Here is a 24,614-nt window from a genome sequence, read left to right on the forward strand (position 1 = left end):
AACAACAGTGCAGAGCCCAATCTTACTCCCATCAAACCTAATGGCAAAAACCTAATTAACTTCAATGGGAGCATGATCAGGCATCAAGTGCTTTAAACTGTTGGCTGGAATAATCACAGACAGATGGAAACAACAATGCACTGCAATGCTTAGCCTACCCCTTGCTTCCCATTATTCCTAATTGGCATCTTGAAAGAGCAGGCAAGGAAAAAACAAGTAGTTTAAGGCAGTGCACATTAAACATAGAAAATTCAGATAACATTCTCTTAACACACAGGAATTTTACAGAAATCCAGGATATTTAGAACTGGAGGTCCTCCAACTATCTTATTACGCAGAGAAGACGTGGACTTACTTATCCTTCTTAATTTCAGGGAATAGACAATGCAAGCAAGGAATTGAAGAAATGCAGATCAAAATGAAACATGCGTGGTTTGGAAAGAATTAATATAAACTACAGATACTAAAAGGTTCATATTCTTTGCAATGGTTAAAATTTTCTGTATAAATAAAGAACAAGCCTGGGTTTAGTATAAATACAACAATTAAAAAATTGAAATTACTAGGGAAGAAACTTAGGGGGTTTGCATGTAACATATCATTTAAGCATGAGGATAATAAGAAAAAAGATAGTAGATTTTAAGTGTTATTTATCCTACTGTGAGATTTTTATTCAGAAGAAATATTTGGTTACCAAAATAAGCCAAGGGAATGACATGAGATGCCTACTAAACCTACTGGCCTTGCTCTTCAAATTCTCTATTTTGGATAATAATACATGCTCCAGCTCTGAATTCTATGCAGATACAGGACTTTCCTAACATAGAGCTCATTTCAAGATAACATCCAAAGAGTATCTTGATTTTACTGTTTGGGTGAGATGCTAGCAACAGATTCCTTTTCATCCTCATAAATCTTCCTGCTTTAATAATAAACTTTGATTTATTTTATACAGGGTGTTAATTGTATCAAGAAATTTACTTTCTACTAGCTTTGTAATTTTGAAGTAAATGTAATACTCAGACTCAGGGCCAATTGTGTGAGAGACTGTGTACCAATTTCCAGCTGCAAAGCACTTCAATTTTCCATCAGCTTTATTAATATATTAGACAACATTTTCTCTCTCCAAAAATGAATACTAAGTCTTCTTTTGCAAAGAATAAAAATAATTCCATAGGTTGGTAAAGGTAAATTCACTCTAGGGAAAAAAAAAAATACAACCCAACTCCCACCTTTAAGATACTACGAAACCTATGCAAAAAGCATGTTGTTCCCTATTGGTCTTCAGATTTCTCCTCCTCTCCTAAGGGTAAATCCAGAATTTCACAGTTCCCCTCTAGATGCGATCACTCTTTCATATTCCTCTCTGTCACCTTTCTTTCCCTTCTGTTTATTTTAATGTATAATTCACTTATTTACCAGCCTTGCTTCCATCATTTCATAAACAGGCAAAACACCCACCTTCCTGCCTCTATGCAGTCTTTTCTTCACTTTAGCATACAGGACCTCTCAGCTTCAGCCCAAACTTTTTTCCCCCCATGCACCTCTACCCTAGTTTTAACCCAGGACAAGAACCAATGCAGAAGAGATACAGAAGCCTGTCCTGTTTTTTGGTTTTTTTTTTTTTTTTTTTTTTTTTTTGCTTTTCATTGCCACACTGGACTTTCTATGATGAAAATACATAATTGGGCAAGAACATGATAGTGTCACCAATGCAAAGGTGCCAAATGTTCAACTATCGCAGAATATTCCTGTCACATAGCAGCTCAGAAATGTACTGAACAAATTATCTACTGCACAGCTTATAGCTAAAACATCACCTAAAATCATAGATATGAATTATATTCTTCAGTTTAGCCCTATAATCCTTGCTCAATGGCATGCTAAGGAAATTGATGTTAAGCTGCAAAAGTATTTTCAATTCTTGTGCTTTCTGTGGTAGTCATGCATTCCATATTTGTGGGATGTGTTTTTGGAAAATTTTGTGGCACAAACTTGGTCATTGTATTTCCCCATGGTTTTCAAACATGAAGCAGAACCTATAAGGTATGATTAAATCCAATGTGATTAAGTATCCAACTTACACAGGATTTTGAGGTGCAGCACAGTTATGCATAATGTCACACATAAATCAATATAAGCATTCAGTTCAAAGACAAGCATAAGATTATTCTAATCTTAAAAAAGAAAAAAAAATAATTTAAAAAAAATCCCAGTATTGCAGATCACCAATTCAGTTGGTTGCTTCTACTTTTAGAAGCACTTCGTACAGAATATTTTTGGACTACTGGCAGGAAACATTTTTCTACAACAGCATTGCCTTAATGAAGAAGGAAAGGAAAGTTAGTTAAAAAGGGGGAGCAAGAACATAAAACATTTTTGAAAAAGAGCTTTCTGCAGGTGGTACTCTAACTTGCAATGAGTCCCTTTAAGGGAATCCTCATGTTGTAAACAAAGCTGCTAATACTACAAGAGAGCAGAACACAATCCATCTGACTTTCCCAGGACAAAGGCATAGAATTACATATAAGAGCCCTATTATATTTTATGGTTTTGAAAGATGTGTTTGGATTTGAACTGGGCACTTTTTTTTAGTTGTTATATACAGACCAGGGGTGATTTGTTGACAGATGGAACTTGACTTTTGAGGTCAAACAGTAGGCCCAAAGGAGATTAAAGGCAACTCGGCTGATACTGACCCTGCTCCCACCCAGACAGGGCAGATTTCTTTGGCTTCTTTGCAGGCTGTGGGAGACAGGCTTGGCTCACTTCTAACCAGAAGCTGCATGGTTATCACATGAATCAGAAAGTCTCTGCCTATTACTGCTGCCCTCTCTTCTATCCTTTTTTTCATTTCTGTCCCCCTTTTTCTCCCTAAGTCCTCTGTTTTCTTGGGAGGAATACATTTTCTGGTTTTATGGGGCTTTTACGGGTAAGAGTGACTGGTTCATGCATACCTTTCAGCAGCAAAGTAATTGATCTCTTAATCTGTATCTGTAAATGATAATTATTGTGTATGCAGATTAGGCTAGTTTCAAACTAGCACACTTGGTTTATGATGTTTTGTCTGTCAATCTTGTGACTCTGCTGTTGTACATTACTTTTACAATTCAATAAAAATAGCAGATCACTACCATTAGAATTTCACTAATTTTTACAGTAATTATGTATCTGTTCTGATATTCGCTTAATAAGTACTACAAATACTCTAGAAGTAAAGTAACATTTCCTTACGTAAACCACAAATTTCCTACAGAAAAACCATAATAGTGTGGCACAGACATGCAACATGAATTATTTAGTCTATTAAAATTTTATGGTACAATCATGCATGCATTATTCTGCATAACAGAAATGGATGGATAAATATAGTATTTAATTTTTAAAGCTTCAGACAAACATACACAGAAATCAACAGAGTACTTCATAAAAAAATGGAACAGCAGAATTTACATGCAAGAAATTACTTTGTAAGATCCTTCAAATTTTATTACTTTCAATAATAAACTAAAAAAAAAATTGCTGTCACCTTAATTTTTTTGTAGTCTCCTTAAAATTCGAGTTGTTTTTTTTTTTAACTTCAGGGACTGCTCTAAGCAATTTAGAGTGGGTTCTGCAAGTACTTTAAATTTTAATCTGACATTGCTCTGGTGGAGCATTTGGAAAATTAAGTCTTTATTATGACAAAAAGGTTCACCAGAACTCCAAACTAAGTACATTGTTCTATTTTCATTACAGTACAAAAACAATCATGTAACTTCTTATAATCAGTTTTGCACAAGAATTCATTGGATATTTCAAAAAGTTCACCTTTCAAAACATGAAGAAATGTGCGCCCAATTCTGTTCACATCTTATTCACACAGGTGAACACATTGTGAAATCATTCGCTGTAGAGTATGCAGGATTTGCACTCCTTCCATCTCCACTTTGGTACCCAAATGTGTATAAGAATAAAACACTTCTATCCATTGCTGTATTTAAAAAACATTAGATTCGGCAATAAATGAAAGTCTTGGAGTTGATATCTTGTGACATATACACAGGTACCAAACACATTCCACCACAAAAAAAAATGCTATATTACTGCATGGGCTAAAAGAGGTCTACTCAGAGATTGACTGCTAGTTCTCCAACTCATGTAAACAAAACTTCAGTATTTTAAAATTAGATTGTCATCTGGTTTTTTATAACGCTATTATTTTCAAACAAAAAAAAAGGCAAGGAAACATTCTATTAAATGAAGTATCATAATGATTTGCAGTACAAAAAAAAGTGTTTCAAATAACTGCTAATATGTCTTCACAAAGAACAAAGGTGAAATCTTGGCCTTATGGAATTCAAAGAATATGTTGCCATTGACTTCAATCAAATCATGATTTCATTTCAAGATCTTAAGTGGTTTGGCGGGAGAAGAGGATCATTACTACTTACATTGTTAAAAGTAGACTGATATATAAGTAGGAGAAGAAAGAAGATGAGCAAGAAAAGTTTATTTAACAAAGCCTGTCTCATGGATATACTACAATTGCTGCCTGGTGCCAAAGGAAAAGGATCTTGCATCCATTATTTCGGAACTGCCAACAGGCTGTCCTTTTGAAAATTAAGCACGTAAAGGCAGAAAAAAATGAAATAAAATAAAAAAAGGACTGATTTACTTTGGAATACCGCACACAAATAGACTAGGAAGTAACAAATGAATTCCATACAGCAGAATAACTAATATTGAAATAATGACTGGAAAGCATTTATGAAAATCAAGATAAAAACTAACACAAAAAAGACTCCAGTCTGAAAAGACATGCACGGTAGGAGTGCAAATGATATGAATAGAAACATAACTACCACAAAGGTGAGCCAAGATGATACAGAAAAAAAGGTTTTATTGTTCAAAGAGAAAAGCTCTTTGACCAGCAGTGTGCTGGATGGTAGAGGTGATAATATCAGGTCTTACAATCAATTTATAACTGGATTCTAAAACCAATTAACCAGTAACTTTAAAAGTAAATACAGCACATTCTGTGGGACTCTCTTTTGCCACACATAAGTTGTGACATATCCATTACGTGGCTAGAAGCTACAAAACTTAGCAATAATAGACTCCAAAGGTGGAATCCTGGTCCACTGACATTAATGGCAAAATTCCCATTGACTTCAGTGAAGGCAATACCCTCCCTAATGCATAGTATCACATTACTTAAGCTACAAAACCAGTTCTTCTATATATACTATCCCAATTACATGGTAATTCCAACTATGATTACTATGTAAACTATAGCTTGTAAATTGTTATTACAGTTACATCATTTTGTCTGTCCTGTGATGCTCACAGCACATTAAATGTAACAGTGTCAGCCAAAAAAAATGAAAACTGTTCTCTGCAGAATGTTTGTTACTGCTCTTCCTCAAATTGAAAAAGGAACACAGTCAAGTCATAAGGACAGATATTGTGCAATTAAAGCAGACATTGGCAAGAATAATAATGCTAAACACCCAAAGTAATACCGTTTGGCTTTTTCAAATACTGCCCTTTACATTCATCATCTTATATCTCAGCATTTTCTTCAATTAAATGAAAGTTTCCATATTCTTAATGTTTATATGCTGAATGTATACAGCCTTTTATGAGTAAAACTGATCTAAACTATTTTAATCACACAGACTTTTGAAAATAGTACGTCACTTCCTAGATATTATTATTCATGTAATCAACTCAGTCGCTTAAGATAAACTGAGTAAATTTAAGTTTGAAGGATCAAATAAAGTACTGCAGAAGGAGCAATTAAAAAGCAAAGCAAAGCAAAAAAAAATAAAAATCATCTGCATGCTTTTTCTGATGGAGAAGTTGAGGACCTAAAGGCTAGAACGTTTGTTTTCTCAGAAATACTATATGTACCTATTTAATACATTTCATATTCTTAAAATGGCCTTGAAGTCCACAAAGTTCATTTATTTGGATTTAATGAATATAGCATAGCAGCATCAGAATTATTCTGCAAAGCTCCACAGAGGAAGAGCACAACACAGTAAGGTAATGGATCCTCATGCTTTCATATGTTACAGCGGGCATTTTAAAAAAGAACTTACTGGATTGTACATCTGATTGAACAACTGTTCAGCTTGCTACATTGCAAAGTTGGAAGGGAGTGAAGCACAGACAGGAAAAGAAGGAAAGATCCAGGAAAACAGCATTAGCTCAACAAAACCAGTGCATTTGCACAGAAGAACTTGTCATAAAAAAAGTAGAAATTTAAGATTCTAAACATTCCTTGGTAAAAGTGAGAGGCACTGGGGAAACATAAATGTTGACTTTGGCTCCTAAAAAAGAATGGCTGGAGTAAGAAATTTAAGGTTTGTGTTACTTTCCCTTTCTCGAGTTAAATAACCCATGAAATAAAGAAAGGTGTCCACTTTTGATGATACATTAAGTGCTGGTCTCAAGCAATGAATCACAAGAAGTGCTTTTGGCTGAGGCTGCAATTTATCACCAAAGCTTCAAAGCTGGTAATAATAAAAGATTAATTAAATTGTATCATTAAATTGATTACTTTCCTTTTGTTTAACACAAGACTGAATTTTCTATGCAGAATGACTTTCTAACAGTACAGCTTGGCAAAAAGTACTTTAGCAACTGCAAATATGTCAGTAAGCAAGTAAATTTAAGATAATGAAAAACAACAAAAGGAGGAAATTCTAGAGTGGATAATAAGATTATATATATATATATACACACACATATATATATAAAACTTAGCTACCTATTAGGTAATTCCTGCTGTTCTTTCACTAGTAGCAATACAAAGTAAGTCAACAAAAAGTCTGTGGAATTTTGGCAAAAAAAAAGCATTGAGCATTCTTTTGGGTTTTATGATTTTTTTAAATTTTATGAATTTCAATCCATAGTCTTTGTCACAAAAAGTTTAATAAGTATGCCTATGGTTTTAAACATTATTTTGTGTAACAAAATATAGTGCAGTCACATGAATAATTACTATTTACAAATATCCTATTTATTACTTTTTGAAATGTGTCTACTCTATAAAATTTAAGCAGTGAGTTTAGAATCAGCATGTCTTCTCCTGCTGAAATGCAAACAATCCAGTTATGTAATACTGAAAAAAATTTGGATCTAATGAGACCCAATCAAAAATATCTTTATTGTCAATAAATGAATCTTATTCTCTCCAAAAACAGGAAGAGGAAACAAGGGAAGAGAAACTTTTAAAATTTTGGTTTTTTTAATTTACAGACTTTGTTTGGATTTGCCCTTTGTACACATTTTCTTTCAGGCACAGTACTTATTACCATTAGCGCTCATGGAAAATTAACTCCTAGCAAATACGCACAGAATACTATCTTCATATTTATTAGTATAATTTGTTAAAACATATAAATCAACATTAAACTATATAATGATTTTACAATACCATAATGAAAAGTGCCTTCTCTATGATATTTTTAGAGAGAGAGTAATGTGTAAGGTGCATTCAAATTTCTTAAAGTAACAGACAGCCCCTTGGAGTCACTTTTGAAAAAGAGATATAAACTGTGACCATTCCTTCTAGCTTCCGTAGTGGTTAATGTTTGTACATAAGCACACTTATGGGACATGCAGGTTAATTTACTCCTAACTATGTTGATGTTCCCTCCTACTCTAACTCAGACATACGCAAGAATAACCCAGATTTCTGTTTCAGTTAGTTTCCTAAGGAGTGAAAACATGGTGAAGGTAGTTTTCTGGGGACCAATTACTTTTAACACAGGATATTTACAGGTTTGAACATAAAGTATTTTATTAGAGAAAATGTGAATTGAAAATTACTGTTTGGAGTCTACTATCATTAACAGTCACTGTTTCTGTTCAACTAAACATGCCCACAAAGAAGGTTGTAACTACATTTTATTGTGGAAATACCTGGTCTCCTACAAATGTTGGGTGAATTTCCATTGGGGCTTTATGCTGTATTTATGATATAATAAAACTATTATGTTTTCAACTTTCATTTAATAATCCTTTGTATTTATACACAGCGAACATACTCCCTTTTTTATACGAAAGACGTCCCAGACACTCTCTGACTTTTATAAGTGCTTATTTTTCCATGACTGTATGATGTGTTTATATGTACAGTCATAAAAGATTGACTTAGGATTTCAAGTCCTTCAAGAGGATTTTGACTTTTAAGTGATCTGTGCTTTTAGGGGATTTTTAACTATTTTTTTAAATGAAGAAAATAAGGTACTTCAGATTGTAATGAAGTATATTTTGTAGTTAAGTGCAAAGTAAACAAACATTTTCTAACAAAAGTAAACAAAATAAAGGACTTCCAGGGAAATAGCTTCTTTGGGTATTTTAACTCTGACATCAATAACATTTATAAGTATCAAACATTTGAAGTAGTTGTGTTTCCATTAAAAGCTTTTGTATATGTTTATTGAAAAAGATTCCCTTCCTTCCTCTCCACAACTAAACATGTAACACAGGCACCTAATGGCACATATTCATTCTGAATTAAAAAATAATAGTAGTATAAGGTTTACACTCTGATATCCTTTATACTTTGCAATACCTTCTTCACAGGTAAGGCTATTGAAACAATGCTTAAACAGAGAGCAGGATACTACTCAACCTGGGTAAAAAGAGTGTCAGAATATTATCCTAATGGTGGTAACATTTGTAGAGCTAATAAATATTCTTTTCTAGAAAATGAAGCATTAATTATCAATATAAAAAAACTAATGTTTGACACACACTTAGTCATGAATTGCAGAAGGCAAACATAATGCCTAAACCCATCAAATATGTCATGAGATTGGTGTTCAAACAATGAGAGCAGACATTACCAAATGACACAGAAAAAGGTCAAAGAAACAACATATGGTAGAAAAGGCATCAACAAACCTGCAAATCATTTCAGCAAAAACTATTTTAATGCATCAATTTAAATAAAACCATGTCATAAAATATAGGATTTGTATGTTTTCCTTTAAATGTTTGCTTCCACTACTTGCTGAATAAAAATACTGAATTGCTAGCTGAGATAAACTGTGCATTATTTTGCTTAATTATCACAAACACGTGTTCACCAACAAAGCCAAAAAAACCCGCCAAAATAAAACCTAGCTAGAGTTTCCATTTCAGAAGCAGAATTTTTTTTATTAGGAAGTACAGCATTTCTTAGGTGAGACTTTAATTTTTTCCCATGCTACAAACATTTCAGTCTACTTCTAATAGAGGTATAAATTCATATACATACAAATTGCTGGTTTGATAATTTCTTTCTGCCATTCTGTTTCCCCTCTAATGTCCTGCCCCCAGTTCATCTATTTGTAGCAGCTTCTCAGAATTCCCTCGTATAGGTATTCAAGATAATTTCTGAGGCTCACTAGTGGCTTTGGTACAAGCCTCTTAAGAAAAAGTTAGCAGTATTTGATGCAAGCATCAGCAAACAGCATAAGATGGGTAGATTTTAGATTTACTCCAGAAGAGTAAATAAGCTCAACTTTTCAAAATGGGGGGTGGGGGGTGGGGAATGTTGATTTTTGGTTTTCTGATTGTTGTTGTTTGTTTGTTTGAAGATGGAACTTACCTTTTTCAACTGTGCTTCCAACTTACTACACTCTTCTTTCTTTTGTTCTATGGCTATTTCTAAAGACTTAAGTTTGGAGTCTCTTTTCAGCCCTGCTGATGCCAATGAAGATGCATGTTCTTTGAGATCGATTAAACTAGACTGAAAAATGACCAAGAGTAAAAAGTTAATTCCTAGTCACCAGGACACTAACTTATTGCCAACTTAGTAATCACTTGGATCCTGTTCCCCCTCCCCTTCCCCAAAAAGAGTTGACACAAAGATAAGCATTGATAGCAAAAGACACCGTCTTGAGAATACAACCAGTTGGAACCACAGGAGCTGGTGTGCAGTGAAACATATAAACATTCATAACAGACAAGTTGACATTATATTCTGGAGGTACAATTACTTTGAAGTCTATTCCTCTAACTGACAAATGAAAACAGGAGCAACAATGGAATATTTGAGCCTACCAGAGGCTTATATAAAAGAAAAAGCAGAGATAATGACACACAAATATGCAAAAACTGAAGCAATATTTTATGAAAAAAAGTAAGGACTATGAAGAATGCTTAAGAAAATAGCAGTTCAGAAGCTGACCACCGAAGTGGCAGAATTTCAGTACTTAAAATGATTCAAGAGTAATCCTAATGCACTTACTTTCATCATAATGACATAGATAGAAGAACATAGATTTTACTGAAAAGACTGACCTCTTTTTCTGTCAGTTCAGCTTGTAAAGCATTAACTTTCTCCTTCAGGTCTTTGTTTTCTTTTTTATAAGATTCAATTTCTTCAAGTCTTTCTCTGTCATCTCGCTCCCTTTGCTCCTTCAAGCGCTCTATTATTCTTTCCTAACAAGGGAAAGAATTGCAAAATGGAAAAGCTGGAAATCATTTCAACAAAAGACAGAATAAAATTTCTTTGCATTAAGTAGCACTTAGAAAAATCAGCCTTCAGAAGCAGAGGATGATTGAGTTAATGGTATTAAAGTCAATGCAAGATTTCCCCTGATTTCAAAAGCATCAGATCAAGGTTTTAAATACTTGATAAGAGTAATGTGGTACTGAAACTTCATTAAATATCTATACCAATATGAATATGTTTAGTCTCGTGATAGATATGGAAAGTCATTCACCTCAGTAATGTATTTCCTGTATTCATAAACTATTGAAGTCTTGATTATCAGTTCAAAACAGAGAGGCCATGACTGGTTTACTCAGCTTGAATTTGGTTAGGTTTTTTTGAATGCTGATAGACTCTACAGTTGTTGCAAGAAGTTTCAAGGTTCCAAATCTAATTAGAAATCAATCACTTGCTAACTGTCAGTAACTTACAGTGTACATGTATTATATTTTGAGAGGACAAAACCCAAAAGTTGTCCAAGACACAGAAAAAGTACCCCAATACAACTTATGATATCCAAAGGAAGATTTTTCTCCATCTAATTAACAGTGACCCTACACATATTTAAACTCAACCACATTTTAAAATATTTTGCGAACTTCCAGTTACTATTCTAAGGATTGCTGAAAATCACCTGTCAAGTATTGGGTGATGAATTCAGAGAGTGAAATGTAAAAAGCAGATGTAGTAGTATGGTTTTATTAAGCTTTGATTACATTCTTCAAAATCACATTCTACCAATACTTGAAGGATGCAAATACTAATCAGAGAGAAATAGTTAGGGTAAAATAAAATAACCAGTAGAATTGCATTTGAATCGGGAATAGGTCAATTTAAGCAGAGTATCAGGGGAAATACTAGTATTATTTTGGAAGTAGTAGTCAGGCATGCAGTGGAAGCAACATCATTTAGGAAAGTTAAACTTACATGGGAAAAAACTACATCCTGGCTGATGAAGTTCTACACTACCAGTGGCGTGGCTCAGGTAGAACCACCAGCATGCTCACGGATCCTATTCAAGTCCTTTTGTACTTATACTTGAAATCTCCAAGGAGTGTAAGAGTGGGATCAATACTTAAAATACTATTTCATAGAACTGGACAAGACTCACGGAAGCCTACTATTATTAGAAAGAGAGAAAAACCTCATGCTAATTCCCTCTTTCCATGATTCCTTATACCGCCATATATATACAAACACACACACTGGAGATATATATCTATACACACACACACACATATATATACACACTACACAAATACATAAAGTTTACCTTTGCCCATATCAATATTCTCTCAGCTGTGGTTATTGTATCTCAACAAACATTACAATGCAAGCAACATTTCAGCAGCTGTACATCCCATTCTGATTTGTAATAAACTTAGTCATTATAATGAAAGAAAAAAATTAATTCATTATCAAAGTTAGCTGAGTAGTAAAAGCACTTTTAAAAAGTGTATATTGTTCAGATAATCCTGGTTATTCATTCATTTTCTCCATACACTAGGTATGAGGTTCCTCCAAGCCCTAGAGGATCTTCTGAAGATTGCTTCTGTGCTTTTTAAAGCTCAAGGCATATTTTGCAGAAAGCCAACTGTCAACACTTATATACATAAAAAAGAGCCTAAACTCAAGGCTGTGATTTTCATCCCAGCAGTCTCCAACCTTGGAGATATTCAAAACCCAGCTGGACAAGACCCTGAGCAAATTGCTTTAGTTGACCCTGCTTTGAGCAGCTGGGTTGGACTAGATAACCTCCAGAGGTCTTTCCCGGTCTCACTGGTTCTGTGGAATAGGCAGAGACATTTTCTAGATTCTGTACCTCAAACACTGGTTGTTTCTCTTCTGCTCAGTCTCTCTCCCCCCATTTTCACAATTCATCCCTTTGTAACACTGACCACGTCAGCACCTCTGCTGACAATTGTCCATTGCCTCTGCCTGTTGTCTGTTCCTCCTTTCATACTGCATAGCAAAGGGACTACCTACTAGAAAATGGAACACATAGTGTTTTCGGAAGACTGCGAAGTTTTCTGTAAGTGTCCCCTTGTATTTTCAGCTTCTATATATCTGCCTTTCACTAAGCATCTGTTGAAGATCTCCCTTTTATTCACTCTCCTATCATTTAAATGCCATATTATCTGCATGTATGAAATTAAAACTAATAATCAGTTTCTGTATGAACTGAATAAATATTATTTTAAATTACTGATTTAAAATTTCGCTACACTTAAATCAATTTGACTTTAACAGGTTATACATTTCCCTGAAAATATTTAAATGCTACTTCAAGAAATAGAAAAATTCAGCTTCCTATATTGATCTTCACTTATTTGGAATGACTCTAATGTTTGTGGTTGCTTACTAGAGAGCTAATTGTAGACCCCAGTGTAAGTGCAATTAAGCATATTAGAATTTTAGTTTAAATCTTTATTTTTATATTTCCTTATTTTTATTTTAAATATTTAAAAATTAACTTACTTTTACATTATGTTTATACAGCAAACGTAAGCTATGATGCAACATATTTTATTATGTAACATGAGCTGTTAATATCAAGCATCAAAAGCAGATATGGGGTATTAATCTTCATAGATGCTTGCTATATGACTAGTCTGTTATTGATGTGAAACTAGGCCTAAGTGCAAAATGTGATATATTTCAAATATATTCCTTATAGAGCCATTTCAAACATTTATGTTCCTCTGATAATTTTTTTTTTCTTCCAGTCATATAATATTGGCTTCCAGCTGTAATAATTTGTTTCACCAATAGTGAAAATTTTTAAAATGCATGATATTAAGTATTTTATATTGTAATTATATGTATTAGTGAAATTAATGTTAAATATTATTAGAAGGTTTTAAAAAATTAGTAAAGATCTTTACCAAATAAGTAGTTACATTTGAGCCTGTAAATAAATGTATTTTGAATCTTTTAGATATTGGAAAATAATCAGCACTATACCGAATAATCTTGTAAGAATATTGGTATAGTTAGGTTTTGCTACCCAGTTCCTAAGGAAAACCTTTTCAAAGGGCTGGAAGTTCATAGTGCTACGTTCATTTTGCATCTAGCATTCCTCTGACATCAGGAACTCCCTTTTAAAATGTAGCTAACTGAACATACCTATTACCAAACTAGCGTTACTGTAAGAATCCTCACAGAAAACAGTGTTGACTACTCACATAAAACTTATATCCCTATTTATTTCATTCAGAAAGAAATACACATTGATGACATAGTACATTCCACTTAGCATACAGTAAAAAAGGTATGGTCAAAACTAAAGGTAGCAAGCTATCTGTAGTTAAATCTGTTTCCAAGACAGTATCAACTGTCTGTGCTCCGAGACCCCTGGAACTGCAGAGGTACACAACTCCTGGCTTCATTCAGCCCAATTGCAAAATCTCCCTTTGACTTACACCTGGCAGGATTTCAGGTAGAAATGTGTTCATACAGAGAATGAAGGTCCTTCAACAGCAACATTGTTGAGCACTACATAAATAACAAACCAGCAAATGTACTAGTGTTGTGGGTTGTTTTTTTTTAATTCTAGTATTAGCTGGCTTTTGCTATATAGATTATGTAAGAAAGGGATAATATGGGATACTAAATAACTTCAAGATTATTCCTAGTAACAAATAATATAAATTCTTAATCCCTTGAATATTAATGTCAAAATGCCAGCCTCCACTAAGCGGAATAGTTTAATAACCATTCAGAATCCACCTAGTTATATTCAGACTTAGTTTTATACCAATTCCTTCTTGAAGATTTATTTACCTAAATGATTTTTTTTTCCTCTATAACAAATTAAACATAACACTATTTCATCTTATTAATGAACAGTATAAATTTTTCTAAGTCAATCACAAAAGAAGACTAATTTATCTGTCAGCTGCATAAGGCTAAATGTCGAAAACGTGTTAAAAGGCCCTAATACACCATGTTTTACTTGATTAACAGCTAACTTGCAGAAATCCCAACAATGTGTTCTTGTTTCAGTCTTATTTGCATTGGCGAGCTTTCCTTATGCACTAATCTAGGACCTCACAGGTCTAATCTATTTGCACTTTATCACAGAAGCAGGAACTGAATTGCCACAGCATATAGCTCTATTATCAGACATACTCAATTGCTTATCTGCTGTATGCTGCTACAGTAGGACCAACTTTATAAATATCAGCTTCATGAAAGCAACCTCTTGAGCTGCTTTGGGCCAGTCCAAGAGCTGAGATATTCTTTGAAAAGTTTCTTGTTAAAACATCAAGGAAGCTGATAGCACTTTTGCATATTCTGATTTTCAAACTTTTTTTTTAATAGGAAAAAACTTATTTTTTGTTTATTGCAATGTAACCTGTTAAGAATTCTCAGTGCTTAGGAGAGGCGCCAAACTTAGGGGTAAAGAATTAAATGAATACTTTTTTAGTTTAGCTCTAAAATGCACTCAAAAGTGACTAAAGTTGTGCTGATGCGTTTCTGATTCCTGACAAGAGAACAAATCATATCAGCAGTATTGCTGGAAAAATACAAAGATTGAAAGGAGTCCATTTCAGGAAATTTTGATGCTGTTTTATGATGTATACAGTAATTTCTCATTTAGTGTTACCAAGCTACGTAATCACTAAATATGAAAGAAATAGAAAATCAGAGAGAGGTACTTGGAAAAAAAACTATTTTCATGAAGAATAAGGAGCCATATTATCTAATTCAGAGCCAAAATCTCAATCTGAGTATTTTCAAGAACAATGCAGGAAAACATAAATGCTCAAACACTTGGGTTTTGGACTTGAAAAAGAGCTTCATAATTCATTCATATCATATGATCATGTTTTAGGGTTTTTTTTCTTCCCACAGAAACTAAGAAAAGCAATTCAATTCAATTTTAGTGAATTGTGGTTAACTAAACTGGTATAAATAAACCTGATTTCTATTTTAAAGGAGCTTCCCATGATGCTGTTGGAGTATTTTCTTTATTTTTTAAAAAATTAAAATTCTCAAAACTATTGAATTGACAAAGAATTAAGGTAAAGCCAGAAATTGGTCCTAACTTCAAGAGTATAAAACAAGATAATATAGCTGCAAAGTAGGTCTGATATAATTTCTAGGAAAAACAAACAAACAAACAAACAATCCCAAACAATGTATTTCCATGGAAATCAGGTATTCGTGAATGAAAGCAGCATCCTTTCTTGACAGCATTACAAATTTAAATCGATAAAAGTACTTCTATTGATGCAGTTGTTAATAAGAAACTATCACTAAGGGTTCTTGGTTTGTCCCATTTGAACAAAAATCGATTCCATATTTCTACCAGTATTTGCAGTGGAAAAAGTTAATAACTATTGATAAAGTCTGTAGGTCTTAAGAATGCTACTGCAGACAGGAATAGGGATAGGAAAGGTTACTCACTGAGAGCAGCTAGGATGAATTGGAAAGCTGGACACAAATAGGAAAGAGACATATGTAAACATAATCAGTCAAGGTATTTAGCTGCCAGAAGACACAAGAAAGCTAGACATAATAGCTCATTTGGAACTTCTAGAAGATGCCTACTGGCTTCTTTCAATGTACACATCCCAGAGACTACACTTAAGGTTGAGAAACCTACCCTTGAAAGCGTGGCCTTCAAGAAACTGACAATGGGAAAGAAATTGTGCATGATTTCTCTGTACTATAAACAAAATCATACAGAGATGTGCTTTTACTTTGGAAACTTCCTCCATTGTGTCTAACGCTCTAAGGTCAAGCACCCTGTTTCTCAAAAGCTCATATTAATTCTACTCTGCAGTGTTGCTTTTCTCCTCCTTTTTTTTATCTAATATACCACTCGTTCCTCAACTGTAAAAAGATTTCCCAGTAGCACACAGTGACTGGTCACACATTAAAATTACAAAGCTCATTTGTAGAAAAAGGCTATTATTTAACAATTCTGTGTACCTTTTCCTTAGATTAACAAAGTGGCATTTCTGAAGTAATATAGAACGATAAGCATATCACTAACAGAGTACTTCCCTTTATATACTGCCACCTAACTTTCAGAAGTAACAATCTCTACATAACTGATCGAAACAGTCACCGGAAACCACAGCACAACTCAGCTTCATGCCACTTCTCAAAAGCATTGGCTTACGGAAGATACCATTGCCTTCATCAGCTGCAAAAAGACAGAAATCTCTGTGGCGGAGGAAAACGTTCCATGGTGTTCATTGCATGTGTGTCTCAGAGTAGCCTGCAAACACTGCAGGAAAGATGCCATTTCGGCTGACTGTATGTAAGCAAAGTGACTACTTCGTACAGAATTCAACCTTAGGGACCCCGTGTGAGTTCTAACCATTTCCACTTGGAAAAACCACTATCACACTGATTCTTTTAAAAAGTGTCTGTTCATATATATCTATGCAATTCCAAATGAAGTAGACATGAATTGCAAAAATACATTTCAGAGAAGGATCTAAGATTATCTAATTTTTCCAAAACATTACAACTAGCATCATTTATCAGACTTTGAACCTTAATTACAGCAATAAATAAAACTTGACACAAAATTTCCATACCATCAGGGTCTCTACTGTTGTCACATTTCAAGTTATCATATACACAAAGAAGTTCTATAGCACAATTTTTAAACAACCTCTGGGACAAATCCTCACTATGATATTCAAAAATAATATATCCTGAGTTCAGTAAAATTTTACAATTTGTATGTCTGACAATAATATAATATTTCATTATCAGATACATACAAAACCTTCAAAATTATAAAACTTTTATTTATTTATTGGTTTACATTTATTTCAACAGATTTTAGAATGGTACTGGTACAAAATGACTTGAAAACAACTAATTGCCACTTGTTAATTTGGGTTAGGTTTTAACCCAGTACTTCTTAACCTTTTGTATTTCTGGTAGTGAGAAGATGACTATATGTGATCTATTCAATACCTCCACACAAGCTGATTCTACTACGAACCCTGGCAAACCATCATGAGTTTAATATTTTCAACAAAGAAATAACATTACAATTGAAGACAGATTGCAACTTAGCAAATTACCCCAGCTAAGAAGTATTGCATAAGCGTGTTTTCTCTGAAGTGCTGCAGATATAGCTGAGGCAGAAGATAGGAGACCAGATTTCTTTGGCTTTTGATAATGTACTTCATGCCCAGTTGCACAGGAGAACTAGTAAGTTTGCAGTGTCACACTCACTCTCCTTTCTACATTGGCAACAGTAGCAGGACGGTTAAAGGACTGTTTTAAACTCTCAGCTGCCTCTATAGGCATTTTGGGAAAGTGACAATGTAGACTAATCCAGAAAAGATAGTTTACAAGGAGGAAAAACAGATTAAAAAGTACTTCATGTCATTTTTTAATAATATGCTGTGAAATTGGTGAGCACTGTGTCCAGATTAGCAGTGAAAGATTAACAAAATGAGTGTAACTTTCTTTACTGCATAAATGCTGTAAACTTATCCATATGAAGCCACAGAAGTAGTAGTAATGCCAACTTTTTTCACTGTTGTTGACCAAGCAAACATTAGTAAGGTGATTAAACATACAAAGACATCAAAAGTCCAACATTACCATTTTAGGTGTTAGTGCCCACAGTGGCGTTTTAAAGTTGTATACTCATAAATGTCTTCATAGGATTGCACACTACAGAATGGCACATAATACTTTAATTAACTGCACTCACCTGTGCACATTTAAGTGATATATATATAAAGATCTATGAGCTGAAAAAAGTGGATACTTGTACTGATTTTTGGGGCATATAAATTTGCTTGGATTATCTCGTATTCAAAGTTAACTGGAAGAAAAACCCTGACCTCACTGAAAGAGGTAGGAATGTTGCCACTAATTTAAACAGTCCAGATTTATCCCTTCTGCCAGGTATTTTCAAATTAAAGGCATATAGTTTTTAAAGCAACAAAAGCAATTCTCCATTTTGTTATGAAATACAGTTTCTCTTATAAATTAAGCGTAGGAAACCAATAGTGCTAACAGCAAGGCAAGTTAACAGTTGGTACGCTCACTTGCTGTTGGCTCTTCAGTTACGCTCTGCTTAACAGACAAAAGAACAGGATAATCGAGATCACAAAGCCCCCAAAATACCCAAAACTCTACCTTCTTTACATCAGGCGTCCATGCCTTACAGTTCTTTCAGGGAACAACCACTCATCCCACTGACTAAGGGAAAATCCTCCCATGTCCTGGGCCATTTACTCCATCCCCATTTAAAAGGACATCCTTCTTTACCTCATATTCCTGTTTCAGTTCATCAGCCAGGAATCACTCCTTGCTCATCCTACCAGAACAGAGCCACCTGCTTTCCTGACAAGGCCCATAGGCTTTGTTACAGGTGCCAGAACAACCTAAAAAGACATTTTCTGGACACGCTTCACCCACAAGAGCAGCACATAATGCTGTTCCATGAGAAAACATTACCTTTTCTGACAGAGCTTCTTCTAAGGTTGCTAGTGCTGTGTCTGTGTTACTAGAATCCGTCTGCAATGACTTCACTCTGTCTTTTAGATTAGTTAGTTGTTTGTCTTTGTCCCTAAGTTGCTCCTGTAGATTTTCAATCTGAAAATAAAAACAGATTATAATATTCATCAACCTTGCCTTAACGTTCAGAAAGGGACTTGGGTGCTAGAATCAATGGAATGTATACATATCACACATATGATACATATGCCTCAGTATACTGCCAAGTTTTTACATGGTATAATATCAACCGTTTTTAACGTCTGTCCTTTCTATTTTGTTTTCCTTTGCTAAAAAGTATCATTTTCTAACAAATTCTAGGAAAAATCTCAGTGCAGCCAGATATTTTATTATTTAAATATTTTCTGATATTAATCACTTTAGTTTAAGGTACTGCATTATCTCAGTAATTCAAAGTATGTGTGGAATTACCCCTTTAGATTACTCTAGCTGCAATAAGAAGGACAAAAAAGGGAGAGGCAAAGCGAGTTCAGTGAGCCTTAAACTGAGGAAGAAGAAAGATGATAACCTACCTACGTAAAAAAACCTCTTCTTCCACGATGCCCTGCTGTAAAGGAAACTCACCTGGACAGAGATCAGGATGTTTATATTTCAAAAAGCCAAACCCAGAAACAAAAAAAAAAACAACCAAAAAAACCCACAAACAACCCAAAGGCCATCATTTCTGTTCACTTTCTTCATCTCCATGAAGATTTAAGGAATGTCACACTAATTTGGATATTAAAACTGCTTTAAACAGGTCTAGTTCTTCCTCTAGCAAGTATCTAAACATACTGCTTAATGTACCTACAAACACACTGGTTTGTTAAACAGGTCATGATTTATAGTGGTTAAGTCAGAAAGGTTTTGCACAAAAAATTGTCCACAGGACCATGTGGATTTTGGAAACAAATCTGAATAAAAGCACTCAGCTTCTGATTGTCATGGCAATCACCTTCTATGGCTGTAAGGCACTCTGACTTTCTGGGCATAGTGCAGAGAGGACATGTGGTATGTCATATGTGTAAAATTTTATTAATTGTCTGTCAGAAGAATCAACCTCCCTTCATCCTACACTCTCAGTGCCACTCACTATTATACCACTGGCATAAAACCAAAATTTGTTTCATAATGCTTAGCACAAATAAATAGTAACAAGAAAATTAATTAGTCTATTATTTTAGTATGCCACTTTATATAATATGACAAAATATGCCTAAATCCATAAGGTATCATTTGTTCAAAACTGGTTTTAAATATGCTATTTAAATTAGACAAATTATTACTGTCAACACAGATTCAAATTCTTACTTTCATCAGTGATTTTACACTTTGGATCATGTTTTGTTGCTACTGAAATGAATGAAATTTTGCTGTTCATTTCATAAAGTAATGTAATTTTTCTCATGGCCAATGTAATTTTCATTTAAACCAATTCAGATTTTAACAGAAGCAGGATCCTTCATAATTACTGTTAAACTGTTTTTAAAGATTCTTTTACATACCTGAAGCTGAATTCAATGCATGTGCAGGTCTGCAGAAGTTAACAGTTACGTCAATAAAAATTTGGTCTCCATATGCAAAAACGTATCACCATAATCAAACACACTTTAATTTGGGGCATAATTTGGTAAAAATTCTCCTACTACTGCATTATACATGTGCATGAAAAAAAGCCTGAAGTTTTGACATCATATATATTTATAATTAACAAATCATAAAATCCACAGTACAGCTGTATGCACTGTATAATGTTTGTTTAAATACATTTAAATTTTAAAAAACTTAAATAAAAATTAAAATAAAAGTAAAATAAAATTTGAAAGCAAATTTGGAGGAGCACATTCCAATTAGAAATTCATTATAACAGTATGGCAAATACAAGTATTGTATCTTTTTTTCTCCCCCCCCCCCCCCCCCCCCCCTTATATACATACTTTGGTATGTCAGATTACTGCTATGGGCCAAAGATTCCACTTGCTCTGTAAACTATAAAATGCTAAGGTATATATAGAAAGGTTTTGGGGGAAGACCTGACATAGAATAGCTCACTCTTGTAAATGACCTCTCATAATATTTTTCTTCGTGTGTATATTTTATACAGATACAGAAATAAGATACATGTGTTAATGAGTTAAGAACTTTTTATTTTATAGCATGTGTATTAGTCACATCTAAAATTACATTAACTGGCACTCAGAGGACTGCACACTATGTTTCTTTCTTTGCTTTCATCCAAGTATTAATGATTCCAACAACTACCTCATGACACCCTGTGGAATACTTAAGCAATTGCACATTTCAGCTTCACCAAAATAAATTCTCAAGCAAAAAGGAAATAAACCAGGAGAGTGAATATTGATTACATATTCTTTGAAACAAAGTTAAGATCTGGTCCTTTATTATCATCAGCTTGACCTACCAACTCTAGGCACCCTAAATTAAAGTACTTATTTCCTATGCACAGTGCTTATCTGAATTCCACAGCATTTACACGATTTCCTTCCTCTTAAAACTAATTTAAAATATGATCCAACCCTTAACCAAGAAAACATGTTCTAAAATTATTCAGCATTTACAAAATTCTTTCCTCAGAGGTAAAGAGAACAGGCAGCAAATTAAAAACATCCCCATTGAATCACAACTTCTTTAAAATAAGTTATTCAATGCATAGTCCATAGATAAAATAAGAGGAAAGGATCTGATTATTCTTCTATTTGTGCTATATAAATCTGAAGGAAATACTTTGATGGGAACAGGACCACACTAGGATATATGAAAGTCGAATCGGTACCGCAGAGTATTTGTTTGTTGGGATGGGCACAGGATTAGTAAAGATCTGCTAATGCAGACAAGATTTTATGACCAGCTAATCACAAAGAGTTCTCAAAAAGATTACAGGAGACAAAGAGATTGAGCAGTCTCACATGCTAAAATCTTGGAACACAAGATATGATTTAGTTCTTCCTGGGTTTTTTAAACCCAGAAAGAATAACAAACCCTCTGGTAACCTCTGTCATTCTCCAACATATATTTGGGTACAGGCATATATGTAAGGATACAATTTTATTGCTGAATAATGACTTACTTTTGAGCATGCCTGAATTCAATTTATGACAGGGACTGTTAAGACTTTCTTAATCCTCAAGCACTTTTATTTTTATCTGCTAGGAAATTAGTTACTGTGTAGTTTTGTCAACATGTAATTCTTACCTCTGTACACTGCTATGTCCCTGTGCCATGAGCTGTATGAAAAGAAACTGCTCCATTCTTTCCATATTTCAGAAAGTGTGTATATTCCCAGAGCTTAAGAGAGACTTTATTCCTTTTTAAAAAACAATACCCTTACAGATAAATGTCCTTCCTATGAGGTATCCCGTCAATAAACTGCAAGTGCTAATCTTGTCACTTTTTGGCGATGGTCTCAGGAATGCTTCTTAAATACTCAAGAGATTAAATCAAATCTCACCCACAGACTGGCTTTAAAATTCTACGATAACTCAAGTTCTCAAAATAAAATTACTTTCATTATCAAAATTGAGGTACTGTAGTATGGAATTTGTAAGAAAATTATATAATCAAAGAAAATGTTCTGTGCTATAACAATTTGCCTTTAGAGATATGCATTAAAGTATAAGAGAGTTTAAGATAGTGTAAGAGAAAATTTATCAGAGACTTCCTAGGCCTAGCTAGTGAAACTGTAAAGCCATAAACTTAGATCCATATATTTTCCTCTCTGCTCTGTATTTGAGTTTTAAATAACTCAGACAACCAGTATTTTGTAACACTGGCTTTTTTAATAATTTTATAATTTTTTTTAAATCTTTTTAAGTTCATTTTGCTCTCTTCTAAATTTCTCTAGGCAGAACTCTTCGAGATTTGTTTCCTATTAAAACATGGGTCATGTCTGTTCCAGTGAAGTAGATCAATAATGTAAGATTAGTGTAATTTAAATTTAAAATTGAAACACGGGGGAGAAAACAGAACTTTTGTATATATAATTTTCATTATTTACAAAAAAAAGTCTTAATATTTTAAGAAAACAAATTCTACCGAACAATTTCCCAAGTACTGTTACATTTTACTTTAAACAGTTAATGGAATTATGAGAAAAAGAGATTTAATAAACAACAGCATTCATCCAACATGAGCATTAACTATGACTACTTTAAACCTTAATATTCATTCTCAGACTTCAGCTGCTGCCTCATAGATATACATAACAAAATACAAAAGAAGGTAATTATTAACTGAAACAGAAAAATATAGTTAGGTATAGTTCAAATGCAAATACTCTACATGTCTTCTTACACACAATTTATTTTTATTAGTAAGACTCATGATAAATATTCTGTCTCATATGGTCCTTTTCAGAAATATCTTAGTAATATCCCAGAACACGAAACCAGCTTTGGTAGTGACTTGGTAAAACAGATGTATCTACAGATGTCCTAACATCTACGTTCATTTACATGTGCGTGTGTGTGCGTGCATAATTTGTAAAGAAATACCTACAAAAAACTGAAATAGTTTTTCCCTACCATGACTGTAAAAATATTACTACCTGAAAGCTCAATATTCAGAGGTATAGTTTTCAGAAAGCACTGTACGTTTTTAGCCAGCAATTTGTACCGAATGATGTACAGTTATTAAATATCAAGTCAAAGTATTTTAAAATTAACAGGCTTTACAGCAGCTATTTGAAGTTTCAGCCTATGGGGCAAGAGAAGGAAGCTATGGATCCATAGCTTTCCACTAACATTCATGATATGACCTAAATACATTTTTCAGTTTAAGCAGGATTTCTATTAACAAAATGAGTTCATTGAAGGACAACTTCTGCTTCAATAGTTTGACCTTGCAGAATTCTTTTGTTTTGAAAGAGACTAGCCCCAAAAGTGCTTCATCATTCAGTACCACTAACTTTCATTTTGTTTTTCCTCCTTTTAAGTAGGTAGACAGACAAGCATTAACTAGGAATATTTTTTCGAAAGTCAAAATGTATTTACATTTCGATTCTAAAAATTAAAATAAATGTTCTATTGAAAAATTATACTATAATATAAAACTCTTTAAAATATTATAAAGTGGGGGTGTGATGCTTGCAACTAAATATATTTATTAAAGTATAAGATTTGCACCAATTTTTGGCTAATCTAATTTTTGGCTAAGTTTGCTAATCTTATCATGACATGATAAAATACTATTGGACTTCATAAGCAGTTCCAATAGCTACCAAAATGCTTGATTATTTCTCAGTAAAACTTCTTATCTGTAGTTGCCTATTGAACAATATGTTCTCAATTTAAAATATTTCCAGAGTGCCTTCCTGTTGCTACCTTCCAAATTTATATTTTCCAAATTGGAGTAATACAGTAGCATTGTACTTACTTCAGATTACAACATACCTCATGGTTCAACAGTATCTTTTGCCTTTGTATTCTTTCATTATTTTGCCCCACAAGACTTTCTTAAACATCAGAGATTTTAGATGGCACAAAGCATAGGATCAGCTCAATCCTACGCTGTCAATATGACAGTGGATTACTAAATCAGAGACGGTAAAGGTATTTGTAATGCTGTGCATAAGTTTTACATAACCCTTTAGGTTATGTAAAACAACATTTCCAACCATGGATACAGTGTGTGC

General features: G+C 33.6%; 1 protein-coding gene across 12 annotated transcripts in view; it reads right to left on the reverse strand.

The window, feature by feature from the left end:
- The window catches only part of ERC2 (ELKS/RAB6-interacting/CAST family member 2), a 534,400-nt gene that overhangs the window by 296,930 nt on the left and 212,856 nt on the right, over positions 1 to 24,614 (reverse strand). For 5 of the 12 annotated variants that reach the window (XR_003920743.2, XR_003920742.2, XR_003920744.2 and 2 more), the window contains 5 exons: positions 18,926 to 19,063; positions 10,285 to 10,425; positions 9,590 to 9,730; positions 6,087 to 6,122; positions 159 to 188 (listed from right to left, as the gene is read on the reverse strand). Coding sequence is in view for 1 of the 12 variants with exons in the window: in XM_029996089.2 (XP_029851949.1) it covers positions 159 to 188; positions 6,087 to 6,122; positions 9,590 to 9,730; positions 10,285 to 10,425; positions 18,926 to 19,063 (486 nt within the window). In the remaining 11 variants the exon portion in view is untranslated. The remainder of the gene's footprint in view (positions 1 to 158; positions 189 to 6,086; positions 6,123 to 9,589; positions 9,731 to 10,284; positions 10,426 to 18,925; positions 19,064 to 24,614) is intronic. The other 7 variants (XR_003920751.2, XR_003920749.2, XR_003920750.2 and 4 more) reach the window with 3 other exon arrangements.

The sequence above is a fragment of the Aquila chrysaetos genome, chromosome 20 (assembly GCF_900496995.4).
Source record: "Aquila chrysaetos chrysaetos chromosome 20, bAquChr1.4, whole genome shotgun sequence".
In the NCBI taxonomy this organism is placed as follows: Eukaryota; Metazoa; Chordata; class Aves; order Accipitriformes; family Accipitridae; genus Aquila; species Aquila chrysaetos.